Raw genomic sequence first — 17,113 nt, 5'->3', positions numbered from 1 at the left:
AGAGAGAGAGAGAGAGAGAGAGAGAGAGAGAGAGAGAGAGAGAGAGAAGCAATAGCCTGATCCTCAACACCCAAAAGGTCTGGGGAAAACTTTTTGGGAGTAAGTTAGACTAGTGGCGGGGGAGCTAGTAATAAAAAAAACAAGCAACTATCCAACCTTCCTTGTCTGGAAGGTGATTTGTTAAAGATTTGCTGTTCCACATCTACTGGGTGTGATATGCTGGGTTCTTCATGTCTTCACTGGAATAGTGGAGAAGACTTTGTGTCACAAAATCTGATATTGAAAGGGAAGGGGGGAAAAAGAAGTGCCTTGGCTTCTCAGGAAATAGCTAAGCTGGACATAATGGATCTTATTTCCTGGCATTCCTTAATGTTCTTTTATTTGGTTGATTAATTCTGTTTAACTCTTTTCAGATTCACCCAAAGAAGGGAAAATTTTTAGTGCTTAAAGCACAGGAGATGGGTCTGCCAGTGTGAGTATGAGAGCCCTGCACGGGGGATGGGGCCAGCCCTGGTGTATTGAAGATGTCAAGCTAAATTTTCAATGCCTTGTTTTCAGGGGAACACCAGCCATTCTTCCTATAATTACAGCTCTTAAAAATGGGGAGAGCGTCACTTTTGAAGGCAAGGAGGTAAGATGTGTATATGCTTTCTGGCTGTGGGTCCAGTGAAGGAGGGAAGTGGCAAAATTTTTCTGTGGAAGGGTGGGTGATAGTTTTCTGCCTGTTTTCATCTCTGCTGAGGTGTTTGTATGGGTTTTGGCGTTCAAGCTTTGAGTGGTTACTTTTGGTGACTGGTCCTTGTTTTCAGCCCCAAGTTGTTGCTGAAGGTGGCTCTTGAGGAGTGTCTGTTGGAGGATGTTGTGAGGGTGATTACAGAAGTACACTCTGAAATGTGTTCGTTTGTGACCATGAATGTCTCTGATTTGCTGGGGCTTCTCAGTTTCACTTTCTCAAGCTGATGCAGATTTAGTTGTGAACTGATCCCTACGTATTTTAAATCTGGGACTTCAATGCTTGTACAGCCATTGTTCCCTCCTTACTCTGCACTTTTAGACCACAGAGGTGAAGTGAGCTTTAATCTCTCAGACTCTAGTTGGAAGTGAGAGGCAGTCAGCCCTGGCAGTGTCCCGGGGGATCTGTAAGTGAAGATCATAACCTGGATGGATACAGCTGTCGTATCTTTTTGTCATAAGAATTTAGCAGAGCTTCTTTTCCTAAGCAAGATGTTTCTAGTGTCTGAATCTGCACTGAGAACCCGGAAGCTGCTAAAATTCCCTTTGTTTTTTTTTTTCTTCTAAGATCAGGATTGTGTTTATTGTGACACAGCAAAATGCAAACTTGTTCCTGTCCTGCCCTCTCACTGCACGAGGACTGCACTGTGGTTTTGCTTAGTGTTGAGTGAAGTTGCCTGAAGCTGCTTCTGCAGCCCCAGCAGCCTGCTGGGAGCTTGCTGGTAGAACTGCTGAATGGAGTCTGATGTAATGATGCACAAAGGGCTGCTTGTACACCTTCACCCCACAGTGTGGTGTTTGTATATCTGTCTGCAGCTTTCACCTGAAGAACTGTGCGCCCCTGGTGATCCTGGCCCAGTGTTCATTGTGTTGGAATGTCCTCATGAGGGCTTTGTGGATGCTGTCTGTGAAAATGAGACCTTCCGAAGGTAGCGGGGATGGGTGACCTGAAGTATTTGGGGGAAGACGTCCGTGCTGAGCCTTCTAGAAAAGGCAGGTCTATGTGTAGGACCTGTGGGATTCTGTGACTGTGACAGATCTGTCTTCCCAGAGCCTTCAGAGGAGGAAATAGGCACTGGTTTCTTACTATGGAGCCATGCTGAGGCTCCTGCTTTTTTGTGCAGTGAGCCTGGATGCTTAGTTTGTGTGCAGTATCTCCGTGAGACTTGTGCAGAGGCGCACCGAGCTTCTGAAAGGCTCTGCTCCTCTTGGAGGAGGGTAGCTGTTTGGGGTGGGAGAGTGGAGATGTCAGCACACGAGTACTTAGACCCTCATGTGAGCCTTAGGCCCACTGCTGTGGGGAGTCTGGAGCTCCTGGGCTGTGCTGTTGAGATCCGTGCTCTGCTTGCTCCTGGGGGAACAGCTCCAATAATACAAGAGAGGAATTGGAGGGAATGCCAAGGGGGTTAAGGATCATTCTCACGTATCCTTTCTGTATTTGCTCCAGGTACCAGGAAGGACTCAGTGAGGATAAGGTTGCCTTGGTTATTCACATGACTCCAGAGTCGGTGCTTCGGGACAGCCGCTACCAGCAGTGGCTGGAGAGGTGTGTGGTCTTCTGATTACTTGGCTTTACATCATTACTGGACAGCAGCGTTCTGATGTTGTGAAGATTTTCCCAGAGTCAGTGCTGAGTGGCAGCAGAGCTCTGTCTTAGATGAGATTTTTAGCAAGTGGCTCAGCAGTGTGCTTATGGCAATGTGGGACTGACGCTGTTGAACATTTTGTCATCCTCTTGTAGATTTGGACCTGGAACTCAGCACTTGGTGCTCAATGAAAACTGTTCTGCAGTGCACAATGCGCGCAGCTACAAGATCCAAAGCCAGCTGAACCTCATCCACCCAGAGATCTTCCCTCTGCTCACCACATACCAGAGCAAGGTAGGCAAGGCCCTTCCTGTCTCTGTACCTTGCACCCTTGGGTGCGTTTCACGTTGTACTTCTCCCTGCAGGAAGAAGAGGCTGTGTGCAGTATGCCCGTTGTGCGAGGAGAGTGCCTTTTGAAATACCACTTCAGACCCCAGCAGGAGTGGCAGAGGTCAGTGGCAATCTTCTTGGCACTTCAGTTTTTGAGCGTCGGGCTATCAGCTGTGTTCTGAGGGTTGTGCCCCTGTCACTGAAAATCTAAAGTGTGGGACACAGATGTGAATGAATTGCTGATTTAATAATTTGGGCAGTAGTTTGGAGGGTTGTTCTAATTCCTCACTCTTGAAGTCCAATATGCATTTCTCTGCCCTCTGCTTTTGATCTTGTGTGCTGTGCACCCAACTGGCTGTGATAGGGAGAGACTCCTCAGGAAGCCAGGTGAAAATCTTGCCAGACTTTGTGTGTTCAAATGGTATCAGAGCCTAAAGCCCCAGGTGATTAAACAGAGTGGGCTCTGCACTGTCACTTGCTAGTGTGCAAGCAGGAGAAGGTGTTGGATGGAGCTGTAGAGGGCAGGGAGTTCTGTGATACACCATTTACTGAGACTCAAAATTATGTCTCTTTGAGCAGAATAGGAGACCCTAGATGCTAAGAGGAAATGATTTTTCTTAAAGGTGCCGAGGCCTGCAGTAGTGCTCGTGCAGTGATTCAGAACCAGCGGACACTGATGGGTGCCTGGAGCCCTGTCGGGTGGTTGCTGTTCTTGCAGGAGTCTCACAGCTTCCCATGGTGGGCCATGCAGTGCCCCCTAGTGTCTACAGTCTGAACCTTCACGGTGCAGAAGCATAGTGCTGTTACAGGAGCTTTGGTGGGATGGCTGTTTTAGTGGGGATGTTCAGTCCTGCCCGACCTTTCTAGCCCATGCCATACTCATGGGTTTGTCTTCTCCCACTGCTTGAAATAGAAGAAATATTTGACCCTTTGTTGGAAAGCTGTTTTGGCACAGTAATTCATCATACTGCTCTGAAAAGTCAGTTCCCTGTCACCCCCCATCCTGATGCCTGGCCTTTTCTTTCAGAGATGCTGTGACCGTCTGTGATCATGATGCATTTGTTGCTGAAGCCATGGATCTCCCTAACTTCCAGACTCGTGTGAAGGAGTGCAAAGAGAGCCTGCCTGCTGTACCAGGTAAGGATCAGCAACTTGTCTTATCTCATGTAAGGGCAAGCAGAAGGTCTTGGTGAGCCAGTGCTTTAAAGCTCAGGTCAAGCTGTGAATGTGCAGTTTTTCTGCTGCCCAAGATGTGCTATGAAGTCCTCCTGGAGCTGTGCAAATTCCAGGCTGAGCTCAACCTGAGTTTAGCTTATACCTGTTGAATTATGCAGTCTTCTGCTTCTGTTGTTCTGAAGCTGCTAGGTTTGGGGATTGACCACTTGGGGACAACTACAGACAAAGATCTGTGTGGTGTTTCTCTGTGGTGATGAGCTCTGCTTGTGTCGAATGCTGTCGTAGCAGGCAAAGTGCAAGTCCTTATGTTTGGGAAATACCCTCCTCTACAAGCGGCTTCCTGTGAAGTGTTCTCTAACTTTCAGTTGTCCTGTTGGTAGTGAGGCTTTCCTGGTATGGTGCAGCACCACCCACTCACTGTCTGGATCCTGCTGCAGAGAGTTAGGGCAGGGTGGAACAGTAGCTAGATCCCCCTTGAACTGACAGCTCTGTGTTGGCCAGTGAGATGAGTCCTCATTTGTCTGCCTTGTTATATGCAGCTGTGCATTCTGCTTTGTTTTCGTGATTGTACCTGTTCTGTTTTCTGTCCTCCCACGGTAAATTCTGATACTGTGGGAAAGCTAGAAGCTAAGGTGGGCAAAAATGAACGTTCCAGGTGTGGAAATGCTCGGCTGTTGAACTGAACGGTGTCTGACTGGGCAGTACATGGATTATGCTTACAAACTCGTGTGCATTTTTGCAGGAAACGTGAATCCTTATCCTGAAATTGTATTCTTGGGAACAGGATCTGCAATTCCAATGAAAATCCGAAATGTCAGTTCTACACTGGTAAACACTAGGTAAATCGTGTGTTTTGCTTAGGGAGAGGCTCCATGTTCTGAGGGTGTTTCCCAAGGGTGGTTTTGAGCAGAGTGCTGATGACACGGGAGAGTGCCCCTGTAGTGGAGTCTGTAGGACTTCTGTCTCTGTAGGGAGGGAAGGCTCGACAGTTACTTGTAAACACAGGCATTTAATGTCTTCATTTTGCCATTTGCCCCAAGAGTGTGTTCACCATCAGTATAGCAGCAGAAGGAGCTTGTGGATGGAACAGTATCTAGAACTTTGGCTAGTAGGAGTAGCAGTAGAGGTGCAGCACTGACAGCTCTCTGCCCTCCAACCCAGCAGATCCCCTTCCCTGAACAGACCCTGCTCAGTGCTCATCCAGTGGCTGCCACTTGTCTTTGTCACTTGTCTTGCCAGCTCAACCCGATCCCTGCTCTTGGACTGCGGGGAAGGAACCTTTGGACAGCTCTGTCGCCACTATGGAGAGCAAGTTGACCAAATGTTGTGTAACCTAGTAGCTGTGTTTGTGTCTCACATGCATACGGATCATCATTCGGTAGGTTATGAGTTGGAATGAGCAGGAGCTGTGTGCAGGTCTCTTTGTGTTTGGGAGCCAGATGCAGCTGCAGCTGGTGAATGTAGGCTGCTCTGCTCTCAAGGCTGCAGTTCCCCTCTTGTTCCCCAGGCACTGCTGAATCTGTCTGTTTCTAATCCCTTTTTGCATCCTGTTAGTGGTCCTTGTAGATTGTTTAGAGATGTTTTTATTTTTATTTAGTTTATTTTTAAATCAGTATCCAACCCAGCTTCCTTTGGTGCTGTGCAATAAATCCTCACAGAGGGATCAGTTGGTCTGTTCTAGGTTGGGCCTGGTTGGGGCAGGCTGTTTGCTGGTCTCCTGTTTCATGTGTGGAAACCATTCTGAGAGTGATGTGTTGGCTGGAGACTTTCTGCTCTCTCTTCTGCTGGGAGCAGACACAGCTCTGGAAGGGTGGAGAGGCATGGTGTTATGGGCTGCTGGTCACCAGCTTGTGGCATAAGTGATGACAGTGTTCCAGCAGCTCAGTATGATGCAGTTACTGGGGAAAAAAAGGTGGTTGGTACTTCTGATTGTAGATTCTCCTGAAACTGAGCCTTGCTGAGCTGCTGTAGCACTGCTGACACTTTTGTTCCTGGGTCTTTCTGACTGCAGTTTGCTGTCTTTTGGTCCCTTTTGCAGGGCTTGGTCAACATCCTCATGGAGAGGCGGAGAGCTTTTGTAAGTTGTGCTTTTGTTTCACTGCTCCCAAATGTATCTTGAACAAGGGAAGGAAAACTTTTCCTATGTGGTGGAAAAGCACCTTCTTTTCCCACAGCTTTTCTTCTGTGTGATGCAGTGTCTGCCTAGTACTGATTCTCCTCCTGTCTTTCCTTTTGCAGGCTTCCCTCGGTCGAGCTTTTAGCCCTCTATTTCTGGTAGCACCTGAACAGATCATGCCTTGGCTACATGAGTACCACGACAACTGTGAATCGATTCTCAGAGACATCAAGTGAGTTTTCTGTGTGGTATGTGAGGAAGTACTCCTGCTGGGTCCTTATTCAAGGCAAATGACCGTCATTTGTTCTCCCCATTGTTTTACTGAAGCTCTTTGACACCTTCCAGTGTGCAGGACTGTGATGTGTGACTTGCACAGGAGATGAGAGGATCTGTTGTGCAACACTTGGTTGTGCTTCCTAAGAGGGGCTTGCTTGCAGATTATGAAAAGGGAGGTGGGCTGGTTTGAAATGACTCCAGAAAGGCAGGGTGTGTGACAGTAGGGAAGAAACGATTGGATGAGTTTGTGGGGCCCTGGATAGCAAAAGCAGAGGGGAAAACAGATGCACAAAATCGTCTCGTTTGTCAGGCAGTGAGCAGAGAAGACACTTGTGTGAGAGTCTGCTTTAAGGTGAGATAAGGTTTTACTTTGCTCCTGTCCTCAGTTCTTTCATTTCCCTTCCCTTGCAGAATGATTACTTGCCAGTCCCTTGTGAAAGGCCGTGAGAACATAAAATCTAAAACCAAATGGTTGATCACTTCTTTATTAGAGAACTATGACTTGGCTGAGGTAAGCTGACAGCATCATGTGCTGCAGTAAAAGACAAGAGGGAATTTGAAGTCTGATGCTCATGTTCTTGTTTAGTTTCAGACCTGCGAAGTCCAGCATTGTAAAAATGCTTTTGCATGTTCAGTGATCCACAAATCTGGATGGAAAGTAGTATATTCTGGTGACACAATGCCCTGCAAGGCCTTAGTACAAATGGGTAGGTGACAAAAACCTCTTTGAAAGACTCTGAGTATGGCCTTGAACTGTCAGTAACTGAGGTGGTCACTCCCACACTCTTTGTGCTATGACTGCAAGCCAGTGGGGGCCCTGGGTGGAGATGAGAGTTCAGTTGCTTATTTAGGCAGTTGCGTGTTCAGCTGAAGGTGAAATATGTGATTATTTACACAGGGAAAAATGCTACTCTGCTGATCCATGAAGCAACACTGGAAGATGGAATGGAAAGAGAAGCTATAGAGAAAACACACAGGTGGGTGTGTTTTGCTGTTTTATCACTGCAGGGAAAGCAAAGCTGCTTAACTGGGCTTTGACCTTGGATCTGGTGGTGAGGGGCCCAAGGCCTGTAAGTAGTTCTGGTGTGCATAGAGCTCTTCAGCACTAATATTAGAGTGTTGCTCACTGCGCCAGCTCTGTAACTCTGTTTTGAGCATCCTCAGAGAGAAATAGGGGAAGCTCTTAGACAGTAGCAATTCTACAAACTGACTAGCCCAAAGGAAAGGCCCTCAGCTTGACTGCACTGCAGGACTAAGCTTGGAAGTAGAGGTGTCATCCACACCCCTGTCAGCTATCTGCACGATTCAAACTGAGCTGCAGCCAGTGGTACTGCCTGCTGCCCCCAGTGAAAGGGGGCGATGGACTGGACAGCAGTTTCCAGCGAGTGAGCTGGACTTACTGGCACCTCTAGGTTGAGCTTTTGTCCCCAGGTTGTGAAGCACTGAAAAGCTTCGAGTTAATTAGCATCTGTTCTGCACTCTGAGTCGCATGGAAGCTAGAGACTTGCCAGCTGTGCAGGCAGTGTCTGCGCTTGCTGATGAAGACAACTTGTGCCCAGCAGGTGGTGTATAGCATCTAGTGTTTGCTGTTGGCATGATGTGGCACTAGCTGCAAGATGCAGCCTGCTGTTCCCTGTTGGAGGAGCAGCGCTGGCTAGTGTGTATGAGTGCTGTGTTCCTGGTCCTTTTGCAGCACAACCTCTCAGGCAATTGAGATTGGGATGAAGATGAATGCTGAGTTCATCATGCTCAATCACTTCAGCCAAAGATATGCCAAGATCCCGCTGTTCAGTGAAGACTTCAGTGAGAAAGTTGGAATTGCATTTGATCATATGAGGGTAAGTTTGGAGTTTTGATCCAGACTGTGAGAAAGGTTTCAGTCCTACCTGGGGATGGCTGCTTAGGAATGAAATTTTCCATTTCTAATAAAGTATCAACGTGCTGTGTCCTTCTGAGAGCAGTTTCCTATGAAACAGCTCCTTTTACTTCTGTCAGCGGGTATCACCAACATGGAGGGGTGGGGGGCATAGTGCCCAATTCTCTTTAGGACAGGTGCTGATGGCTCTTGAGAACAGAAATCTGTTCTTCTGGATGCTTGCCTCACATCACCTCTGTTGTTTGTGCTATTGCCAGCTAAAAATATCACTTGCATTCCCTTTCCCTTCTTAATCAATGCACTGCCTTAATGGCTTTCTGCAAAAGATGTCTGGGATCCTAAACCCTGTAGTGCTGCTGCTGTCCTGAATGTGGGAGTAGCACACTGGCTGACGTATACATATACAGTGTGTGCATGCTTTCCTGTGAAGAGAATGGCAATAACTTGGTGTAAGGGATTGATGGACTGGCTTCTGTAAGGGTTGTAAATGCTCATCTGCCTGGCAGCTGCAAATTGTCACCAAGGTGAGGCTCCTCTGTGCTGGTATCACCCAGAGGGAGGGGTGCTGTCCTGTTTGCTGAGCTGCAGAAGGCTGGGGGCGAGGGATGGCAGTTCTCAAGCAAGTGCTCTTGTGCCCAATGTATTGCAGGTACGGCTTGGTGACTTTTCAACCATCCCAAAGCTGATCCCACCTCTGAAGGCTCTGTTTGCAGATGATATAGTGGAAATGGAGGAGCGGAAGGAAAAAAGGGAGCAGCGCCTTCTGAAGGAGGCTGCAATAGTCTTGGACCAACTGACTGGTGGTGAGAACAAGGAGACACCATCCCAGAAACGGAAACAAGACAAGAACCATCAGGAAGTACCAAACAAGAAACTTAAAAAGCTTAAAACAGTGAACTGAAGAAGAGGTAGAGAACGTTCTCTGCTCTGTAAGAGGTGCCCTGTGTTGTACAGGCCTCTGGGGCTGGCAGTGCTGGGCAGCCTGCAGGTGCCATGGCAGGAGGGGCTGGCCTTGGCGGCTGGCTGTGCTTGGTTGTCAGTGGGTCGCTGTGGGCTGAAGCTCCCAAGCATGCTGTAAGCATTGCAAGTCCTGTGATGGCAGTATTTACCCATACGGTTCCACAGTTCCTGACCCTGGATATCAGCAATCCACGTGCCGTTTTTCTTTTAGCCAAGACTTCTCTCTGAGCTGTTTTAATTTTTGGTTTTACAATGGAAGCTATTGGTAATACAGCAGCAGTTACAATCTTGGGAGTTGCAAGAGGTGAAGTCTGGTAAGTCCTCATGGGGCTGTGGACTCACCAGAATGGGGGGGGAGGAGCTCTCTGGTTACACAAGGAGTGTATCTAAGTGTCAAGACCTAGGCTGTGGGAGGAAATTTCAAATAAAATGGGACCCAGTTAATTGCTTTTAGAGACCTAGGTTAATTTAAGGATCTGAATGCTGCTGCGCATTCCCATTTTATTTTGGTTTTCTTGGTTGATTTCCTCTACCCTCCCACCCCCCATCAGAACAGTTTTCCAAAACCTTCATTACAGTCTGAATAAACCACTCAACATCACACAAAGTGTTTTGATTAGGTAGTTAATGAGGTGAGGAGTCAACAAACACCTCAATTTTGGGAGAGAATGACCTTATTTATGTGTTACAGCACCTTCATCAACCTCATGGCTGTCACAAATATGCTTTGTGCCACCAAAGCCACACCTGCTTCTGCTGCTTCATTCCTGCTGCTTTGAGATGGCAAACACTGCTTCTGCAAGGCTCCAGAACAGACAACTATGAACTTTGCTGTAGTGTGCAGGGGAGCTGGCGCCGTGAGCTGATGGAGGACAGCGAGCTGCTAAGGGAGGATGTGTGATAGTTTCTCTGCTCAGACTTCTGTGTCCTGTAATCATGTGCGGGTCTGATGGGGGAGGCATTGGGAGCAGGTTGCCCAAGGAGGCTGTGGAGGCATTCATGGCCAGGCTGGATGTGGCTCTGGGCAGCCTGGTCTGCTGGTTGGTGACCTCCACATAGCGGGGTTGGAACTGGATGAGCATTGTGGGCCTTTTCAACCCAGGCCATTCTGTGATTCATGGCTATTCCAATGAAGGAATTCCCTCTCAGAAGCTACTGCTAGGCCCCCACGTGCTCGACAGGAGGTAGCAATACATAGTAAAGATGGCTTTATTTTAAGGGAATGGGAGATTGAAGACAAAAGGGTAGCAAAACATCTTAGTAAGTTAGCTGTGCTTTGTTACGCTTGTCTAAAGGGGGGAGCTTGGCACGCTGGAGCAGAGCAGCAGGTGTGTGGGCTTAGGAGGGTCCTATTGCTGCACAATGTGGGCACACAGAGGGCCGGGGGGCGAGCGGGCTTATTGCTGGGCTGCCGCGGATCGGTGCTGCTTCTCGTAGAAGTAAAGGCGGATGTCTTAGGTACGTGCCAGAAATGAGGAAACGCACTCGTTCTCACGTCGAGGTATTCACAAGCAGCAAACGAGTAGCAACGGACACCGCAAGCTCCGGCTGCCCCGGGGCTGAAACGGAAAACCGGCGGGCGGGGCGATCGGCGGGCATGGCCCGACTCGTCCCCCGGGCAACCGCGGCTCCTCCCCGCAAACAGCCGCCGCATGGAGGGCGCGGAGCTGCCTACGGAGGAGGCTCCGGATCCCCGCGTCCTGCGGCTGCTGCGCCGGGCGGCTCGGGGCCTGCGGCTGCCGGCGGACAGCGTGGCGGCCGGCGATGAAGCGGCGGCGGAGCTGCGGGCGTTCGCGGCCGGGGCGGCGGGGCGGGCGCTGTTGGCGTGGCGCGGTCCCGCGGGTCGGCTGGCCCTGGGACCTCCGCCGCCGCCGGCCGCCGCCGCCCGTCCCAAGGCGCTCTTCTTCCTGCGGCCGCCCGGGCCCGGCGAGCCGCTGTGCGGGGATCTGCCCGCCGACGCCCTGCAGCACTTCGCCGCCCTGGTGGAGGAGGTAAGGCGGAGAGCGGGGCGGCTCGGCGCCAGCGCGCGGTTGGGCGGCGGGGATCCGAGCGATTCCTCGTGGGATGGAGCGCGGCCGGGCCTCGGGCACGGGGCACCCACGCTTCTTCGAGCGGCCACGTGTCTCAGCCTCGGGATAGCAGAGCTTCCTCCTCACACCTAACGTGCTGCTCTCCTGTTGTAGTTTAAAACCGTTTCTCCCTGTCCTATCGCTGTCGGACTGCGTAAAAAGTTGCTCTTCACTGAGACCTGCAGGCTTCATCTGAACCTCCCAGCCCCATTCCTCCAGATCCACAATTACAGACCCCCCGGGTTCCTCGGTCCCCGGCTCCAGCAGCGCTGCACGCTGGGCTGGATTATGTTTTGTTTTGTTCTGTCACCCAGCAGGGCTCAGCTCCTTCCCCCACCCGCCTCTGCAGGAGGCCGCTGAGAAACGAGGAGGAGGAGTTGCTGTTCCATTGAAATAAACTACTATAAGTGGTAAAGGTAATACAACATAAAAGGAATCAAGAGTAATAAACAAATGGGAAAGGGAGCATCTCCTAAGTGTGTGCCGCAGGCTCGGCAGTGTGGAGCAAAAGAGATTGTCTTCGTATCACTGCATCACTTTGTATCTCCCTCCCCAAAACCACGTGGGAAGGTCTGGAGCACTCTGGGATCGGTAGTTCTCCCTCAGCAGCTGTCCCAGTTCTGTCACTTCATTGCATGATGACATGATATGGAACGCATATGGAAAGCCCTGACAGGTATCCAGCCTCTATTCCATGTCATTGCATTATGCCAGAATTGTACAACACACATATATAAATACATGCAAATAATAAACAACAATTAGCATTATATACATGTGCACATGTATACATAAAACTGCTGACTCTTCTCCCCAGCATCAGGTCCCCTTGGAGATACGCACTGAATGTCCGCATTTCCTCGTGTTACCCCCCAAGTGAACTCAGGTCTCTGAGCAAAAGCAATCTTCTCCCCTGGTGCTATTTCAAAATTCCTACCTTCAGGCCAGCCTGTGTCAGTTCCAAAAGTCCTGGACAATGGGGGTTTCCCCTTCGAGCCTGTTGTAATCAACAGAATCCACTTGGCATCAGTCAGGGTGCCAAAAGGAGCTGTGCACAGTACCAACCACTTTGGAAGCAGCCCAAACCCGCTTGCACGCTGCCAGCATCTCCTTTTCAGTTGGAGTGTAGCACTCTTCAGGTCCTCTGGATCCTTCTGACTGCTAAACCACAGCCTGAAGCTCTGACTGACCACCTGAGGCAAGCTAGGAATCAGCCGTGGGAGCACAGGTGAAGGCAATTCAGCTGTGCTGCTGGGAGGGGGGGAGCCTGGCTGCACCTCTCCTAGATCCCATTTAAGTGCTGACTGCCACTGAGGCAGGATCTCTTCCTGGACATCACTCCTTGTGGAGAGTGTTGTGAGCCTACAGCATCAGTGAGCATTTTTCACTTATTAGCTTTCCATCACGATAATCCTGCTTAGCCTAAGCTCTGTACGCTTATTGATTTACATGTGGTGAGCCAGGCAGGCTAAAATGGACTGAAATTGTTATGATGTCTTTTCTGTGGAACGTCTACAAATGGGTCAGGGGGAGAACATCACCCCCTCAGATAGAACGATTCCTGGGGAGATCCAGGGCTTATGGGTTCTCCTTATTAGCAGTTAGCAACCATCGTTGAGAAATGGGGTCCCCTATGTATTGTGGGGAATGTTTCTGCCTGATGGAATACTTTCACGGGTTAGATAGAGATATCTAACTGCAAAAGAAAGGCAGTTGGCCGCCTCCAGAGTGGCATGGCTACTGTTAAATCAAACTGAGATAAGAGCTGACACCTTAGAAAGTGAACATCGGCTATTAAAAGATTGCACTGAAAAGCTGGAACAGGAGCTTAATGTATTAACAGGGAAAAGACCAACTTTACATTCCCTGATAGGTCAGGTCTGCAATACTTCAATAGATAATAACCACACCTCTGAAACAATGGGCCTGGCTGAAACTCTAAATTAGATCTAGAGGTTCCACTTATGACGGATTCCTTGGCACTCATCCTATTATAACCAGAAGACAAAGGAAGCACAAGGCAGGCTGGCGGGTGCCCCCTGCCCAACGGCCCCCTGCCCAAATGCATTCACACATGATGGTGAGGCCGTGCACCAACAGAACTGATGGATGTGGTGCAACATTTTGGCAGAGGCCAAAAGAGAGTGTACCCACGTGGTTACTTAGATTTGGGGATTCAGGGGTGGAAGGTGTTGTGGTTAATGGCCCAGAAGTATTAAATTTGGCCACTGTGACGGTGCACCCTGCCCTCAGGTAGAGACTGTGTGCTGCTGTTCAGTACAGCAGTGAGAACCAGTCGGTAATAGACTGGTTAATGGCTGCATGCCGCATGGTTTGGCTGAACAAACCAGATGTTCCATTCAACACAGGATTGTGGTCCTCCATAGGGGACCTTCAGAATTATATTTGTGAGCTGGGCAAAAGAGAAGCGATATACGAGGACTCATTCAAAAGCCCAGACATGGTAAAGTTTTCGGCAGGTATGTGAGATGGGATCTACAGCAGGCCCCTTCCCACCTGTATGGGACTTTGGTTTCATATTAAACCTGGTGGCCTCGGATTCAACAGGCAGCCCAGTCAGTGGCTGATTTGGGTGAGACAGTGCATCTGCGCACTGGGCGCAATATCTGAGTAGTAGAAGCAGCAGAGCTGCTTCCAGTAGTTAAAACCAAGAGGCCTCCTGTGCCAAGGTGCCACCAGTCCTCAGCTGGGCCCATAAGGGTGTCGTGAAAACAAATGTTTAACGATCTTATTTGGGCTGGGGTCCAATTTGCGGAGATCGACTGCCAATGACAGTGTGGAACATAGAGGATTTCATTGCTTCCAATAGCTAAAAGAAGCCCCTCGGGTGTCTCGGGCCACAGTGACAAAAAACACAAAGACAAAAGACTTGACTTTGGCTCAGTTCATGGCGTGACGAAGGATGTTAGTCCCCCTGGGGCCTCCAGAAGGGACCGGAGGCCCTTTGTAGAGTTGACAATATTCTGGTCCCAGAAGAATGTCCAGGGAGTGTTATGGCACTTGTTGATACAGGGGCAGAAACATCAGTTATCTACAGAGATTCGACTAAATTTGATGGAGATCATAGAATCATAGAATCATAGAATCATAGAATCATTAAGGTTGGAAAAGACCTAAAAGATCACCCAGTCCAACCGTTCACCTATTCCCAATAGCTCCTACTAAACCATGTCCCTCAACGCAACATCCAGTCTTTCCTTGAACACCCCCAGGGTCGGTGATTCCACCACCTCCCTGGGCAGTCCATTCCAGTGCCTGACCACCCTTTCTGAAAAGTAATACTTCCTCATGTCCAGCCTGAATCTCCTCTGCCGTAGCTTGAAACCATTCCCCCTGGTCCTATCACTAATGACACGAGAGAAGAGGCCGACCCCCAGCTCACTACAACCTCCCTTCAGGAAGTTATAGAGAGCAATAAGGTCTCCCCTGAGCCTCCTCTTCTCCAGGCTGAACATTCCCAGCTCCTTCAGCCGCTCCTCATATGGCCTGTGTTCCAGACCCCTCACCAGCTTTGTTGCCCTCCTTTGAACACGTTCCAGGGCCTCAATATCTTTCTTGCAGTGAGGGGCCCAAAACTGGACACAGTACTCCAGGTGCGGCCTCACGAGTGCTGAATATAGGGGAACAATCACCTCTCTGCTCCTGCTTGCAACACTGTTTCTGATGCAAGCCAGGATGCCATTGGCCTTCTTGGCCACCTGGGCACACTGTCGGCTCATGTTCAGCCGAGCATCAATCAATACCCCCAGGTCCACTTCCTCTACGCAGTCCTCCAGCCACACCGCCCCAAGCCTGTAGTGTCGCCTGGGGTTGTTGTGGCCGAAGTGCAGGACCCGGCATTTGGCCTTGTTGAAACTCATCCCATTGGCTCCAGCCCAGCTCTCCAGCCTGTCCAGATCCCTCTGTAGGGCCTCGCTACCCCCAGGCAGATCCACACTTCCAGCCAATTTGGTGTCATCTGCGAATTTACTGAGGGTGCACTCGATGCCCTCATCGAGGTCATCAATAAAGATATTGAAGAGGACAGGCCCCAGCACCGACCCCTGGGGAACACCACTCACGACCGGTCGCCAGCTGGATTTAACTCCATTCACCACCACATGTGGTGAGATGGAGTGATGATGGGTGGTTTTGGGGGACAGACTATTCCTGTCAGCCGAACATGGGTGAAACTGGGGGTTGGGCGTCTCCCCCCATGGGAGTATAAGGTGTCTGTTGCCCCAGTCCAGGAATACATCCTGAGTATTATTATACATTATATACATCCATAAATATTCTATGAGGTCTGGCTCTCCAGGCACGTGCACTCATGTAAGGCAGTATAGACTCCAGGGTGGGCAAGATGAAATATCACAGACTGTGCATTCTCCAGAAACCCACAGCACCTAAAGAAGCTCGTGTTTCCCTCTTGCTGGTTGTCAGGGACGTAGCAGTGATTTTGTTGTTGCTTCCATTGGGATGTGATGATGTCGCAGTCTTGGGAACTGGATTTCCTAGCAGAAGGGTTTGGATTATTTTCTCTCCTTTCTCAAAAACTTCTGCTGTGTTGCCCCACACGATAACGTCATCAATGTATTGCAGGTGCTCAGGGGCTCCAATTGCTCCAGTGCAGTCTGAACATCAGTTTAATGTTCCAGGTCATTAAATCCACACTGAGAAGTTCTGTGGGATGCTGACCACCAGAGTGGGCTTCCAGGAGCAGGCTGTGGGCTCAGCATGGCTGGCAATGCATTACTTACATGGGAGCTTTTGTTCTGGCTTGAGCTCTGTGGCTGTGCTTAGTCTGCACAGACAGCAGTTTTTGTATCAGGTTTTGTTTGTATGACAGCAGGTAGTGCATGATACGTGTTGTAAACACCATCTGTTATGGGGAGGTTTTGGGGTAGGAACATTCCATTCAGCACTGTTGGATCTGTTTTCTGGCTGCCTCCAGCTGCTTGGGGGCACACTTTGGGCTTTTCTCCCTGCAGCCTCTGCAGATGGATGTGGTGTTTCCATGGGGAGCAGATAGTGTCTGGGTTTGGTTCTGCTTTTTTGCTCGGACTTAACTTCAAGGAAAACAGGATGGTGATACAGGATGGGGAGAGGGGTGGAGAATTGAGAAGGACCTTTAGTTTCCTGAGGCTGAGGGCGCACATGGCTGTGGCTGCTGCAGAGCATGTTGCAAAGGGCCTTCTATCAGCACTTCTGGGTCAGCCTTAGAAGGCTTTCTCTGGTTGGAGAAACAGCTTGTGCTGAACAGTGAGGAGGCCCAGCATGGCTGGGGATGTCTTTTCTGCCTGTCCCACACAAACCCTCATTAGGGCTGAAAAGAACGTGCCTTCTCTGTGGAGCTGGGGGTTGTTCTGCACGCAGGTCATGTTTTGATGGTCTAACAAGGGAACAAGCAGCTGGGTGCAAGGACTAGCACTAGCAGCCCACAGGATTTAATAGTGGAAGGTCTCAATGGTAATAGATGGAACTACTGAACCAGTAGTGAGCCAGGAGTTGGGCACCCTGCAGTGGCTGGTGCTGCTGTTCCCCAGGCCAGCAGTGGCTGCAGTCACTGGCACTCTGATTTCCCAGGCACGGTGCTGTCATGTTTTTTTCTGTTCAGATTTCGGCCCACTTGCAGTTGTTTTTATAACTTTTCTTATTGCAGCTCACCCTACTTTCATTGGCTTCTGCCATAGCTGCACCCAGCAGCCTCCCTGTGCCAGCAGCACTAAGGAGTAGCATTGGTCACCAGAGAGAACCCGGCTTTGTTAGTCTGCTGCCACAGCCTGGAGCCAGCTAAGCCAAGGCAGAGCCAGCCCTGGCAAGCCCAGGTAGCTCAGGGGGACTCTGCTGCCAGGCTGGGACCAACCTGAGGCTGTGCAGGAATGGCAGGAGTCAGATTGACAGGGCTGCAGCTTGGAAAATAACCGAAAAACTGAAGAGCTCCAGCGCTGTTGGAAAGGAGACAAGGTGACCCTCACCAATGGGGGGATCC

The 17,113-nt window shown here is 50.0% G+C and overlaps 2 protein-coding genes across 2 annotated transcripts in view; both read left to right on the top strand.

The window, feature by feature from the left end:
- Positions 1-9,659, top strand: part of ELAC2 (elaC ribonuclease Z 2) — a 13,823-nt gene extending 4,164 nt beyond the window's left edge. Inside the window, exons 9-24 of the mRNA XM_042883937.1 lie at positions 414-472; positions 559-631; positions 1,549-1,661; positions 2,180-2,278; positions 2,474-2,612; positions 2,684-2,769; positions 3,676-3,785; positions 4,567-4,663; positions 5,064-5,202; positions 5,863-5,901; positions 6,063-6,172; positions 6,628-6,727; positions 6,803-6,923; positions 7,115-7,193; positions 7,910-8,054; positions 8,742-9,659. Of these exons, the coding sequence (XP_042739871.1) occupies positions 414-472; positions 559-631; positions 1,549-1,661; positions 2,180-2,278; positions 2,474-2,612; positions 2,684-2,769; positions 3,676-3,785; positions 4,567-4,663; positions 5,064-5,202; positions 5,863-5,901; positions 6,063-6,172; positions 6,628-6,727; positions 6,803-6,923; positions 7,115-7,193; positions 7,910-8,054; positions 8,742-8,993 (1,761 nt within the window). The 3' untranslated portion in view covers positions 8,994-9,659. The remainder of the gene's footprint in view (positions 1-413; positions 473-558; positions 632-1,548; positions 1,662-2,179; positions 2,279-2,473; positions 2,613-2,683; positions 2,770-3,675; positions 3,786-4,566; positions 4,664-5,063; positions 5,203-5,862; positions 5,902-6,062; positions 6,173-6,627; positions 6,728-6,802; positions 6,924-7,114; positions 7,194-7,909; positions 8,055-8,741) is intronic.
- A 1,045-nt stretch (positions 9,660-10,704) lies between these two features.
- Positions 10,705-17,113, top strand: part of DNAH9 (dynein axonemal heavy chain 9) — a 190,824-nt gene continuing 184,415 nt past the window's right edge. Inside the window, exon 1 of the mRNA XM_042883918.1 lies at positions 10,705-11,043. Within this exon, the coding sequence (XP_042739852.1) occupies positions 10,705-11,043 (339 nt within the window). The remainder of the gene's footprint in view (positions 11,044-17,113) is intronic.

The sequence above is a fragment of the Lagopus leucura genome, unplaced genomic scaffold (assembly GCF_019238085.1).
Source record: "Lagopus leucura isolate 7727_CA_CO unplaced genomic scaffold, USGS_WTPT01 Super-Scaffold_100040, whole genome shotgun sequence".
Classification (NCBI taxonomy): domain Eukaryota; kingdom Metazoa; phylum Chordata; class Aves; order Galliformes; family Phasianidae; genus Lagopus; species Lagopus leucura.
The sequence above is the reverse complement of the archived record's forward strand: the minus strand, read 5'-3'. Positions and strand labels throughout refer to the sequence as shown.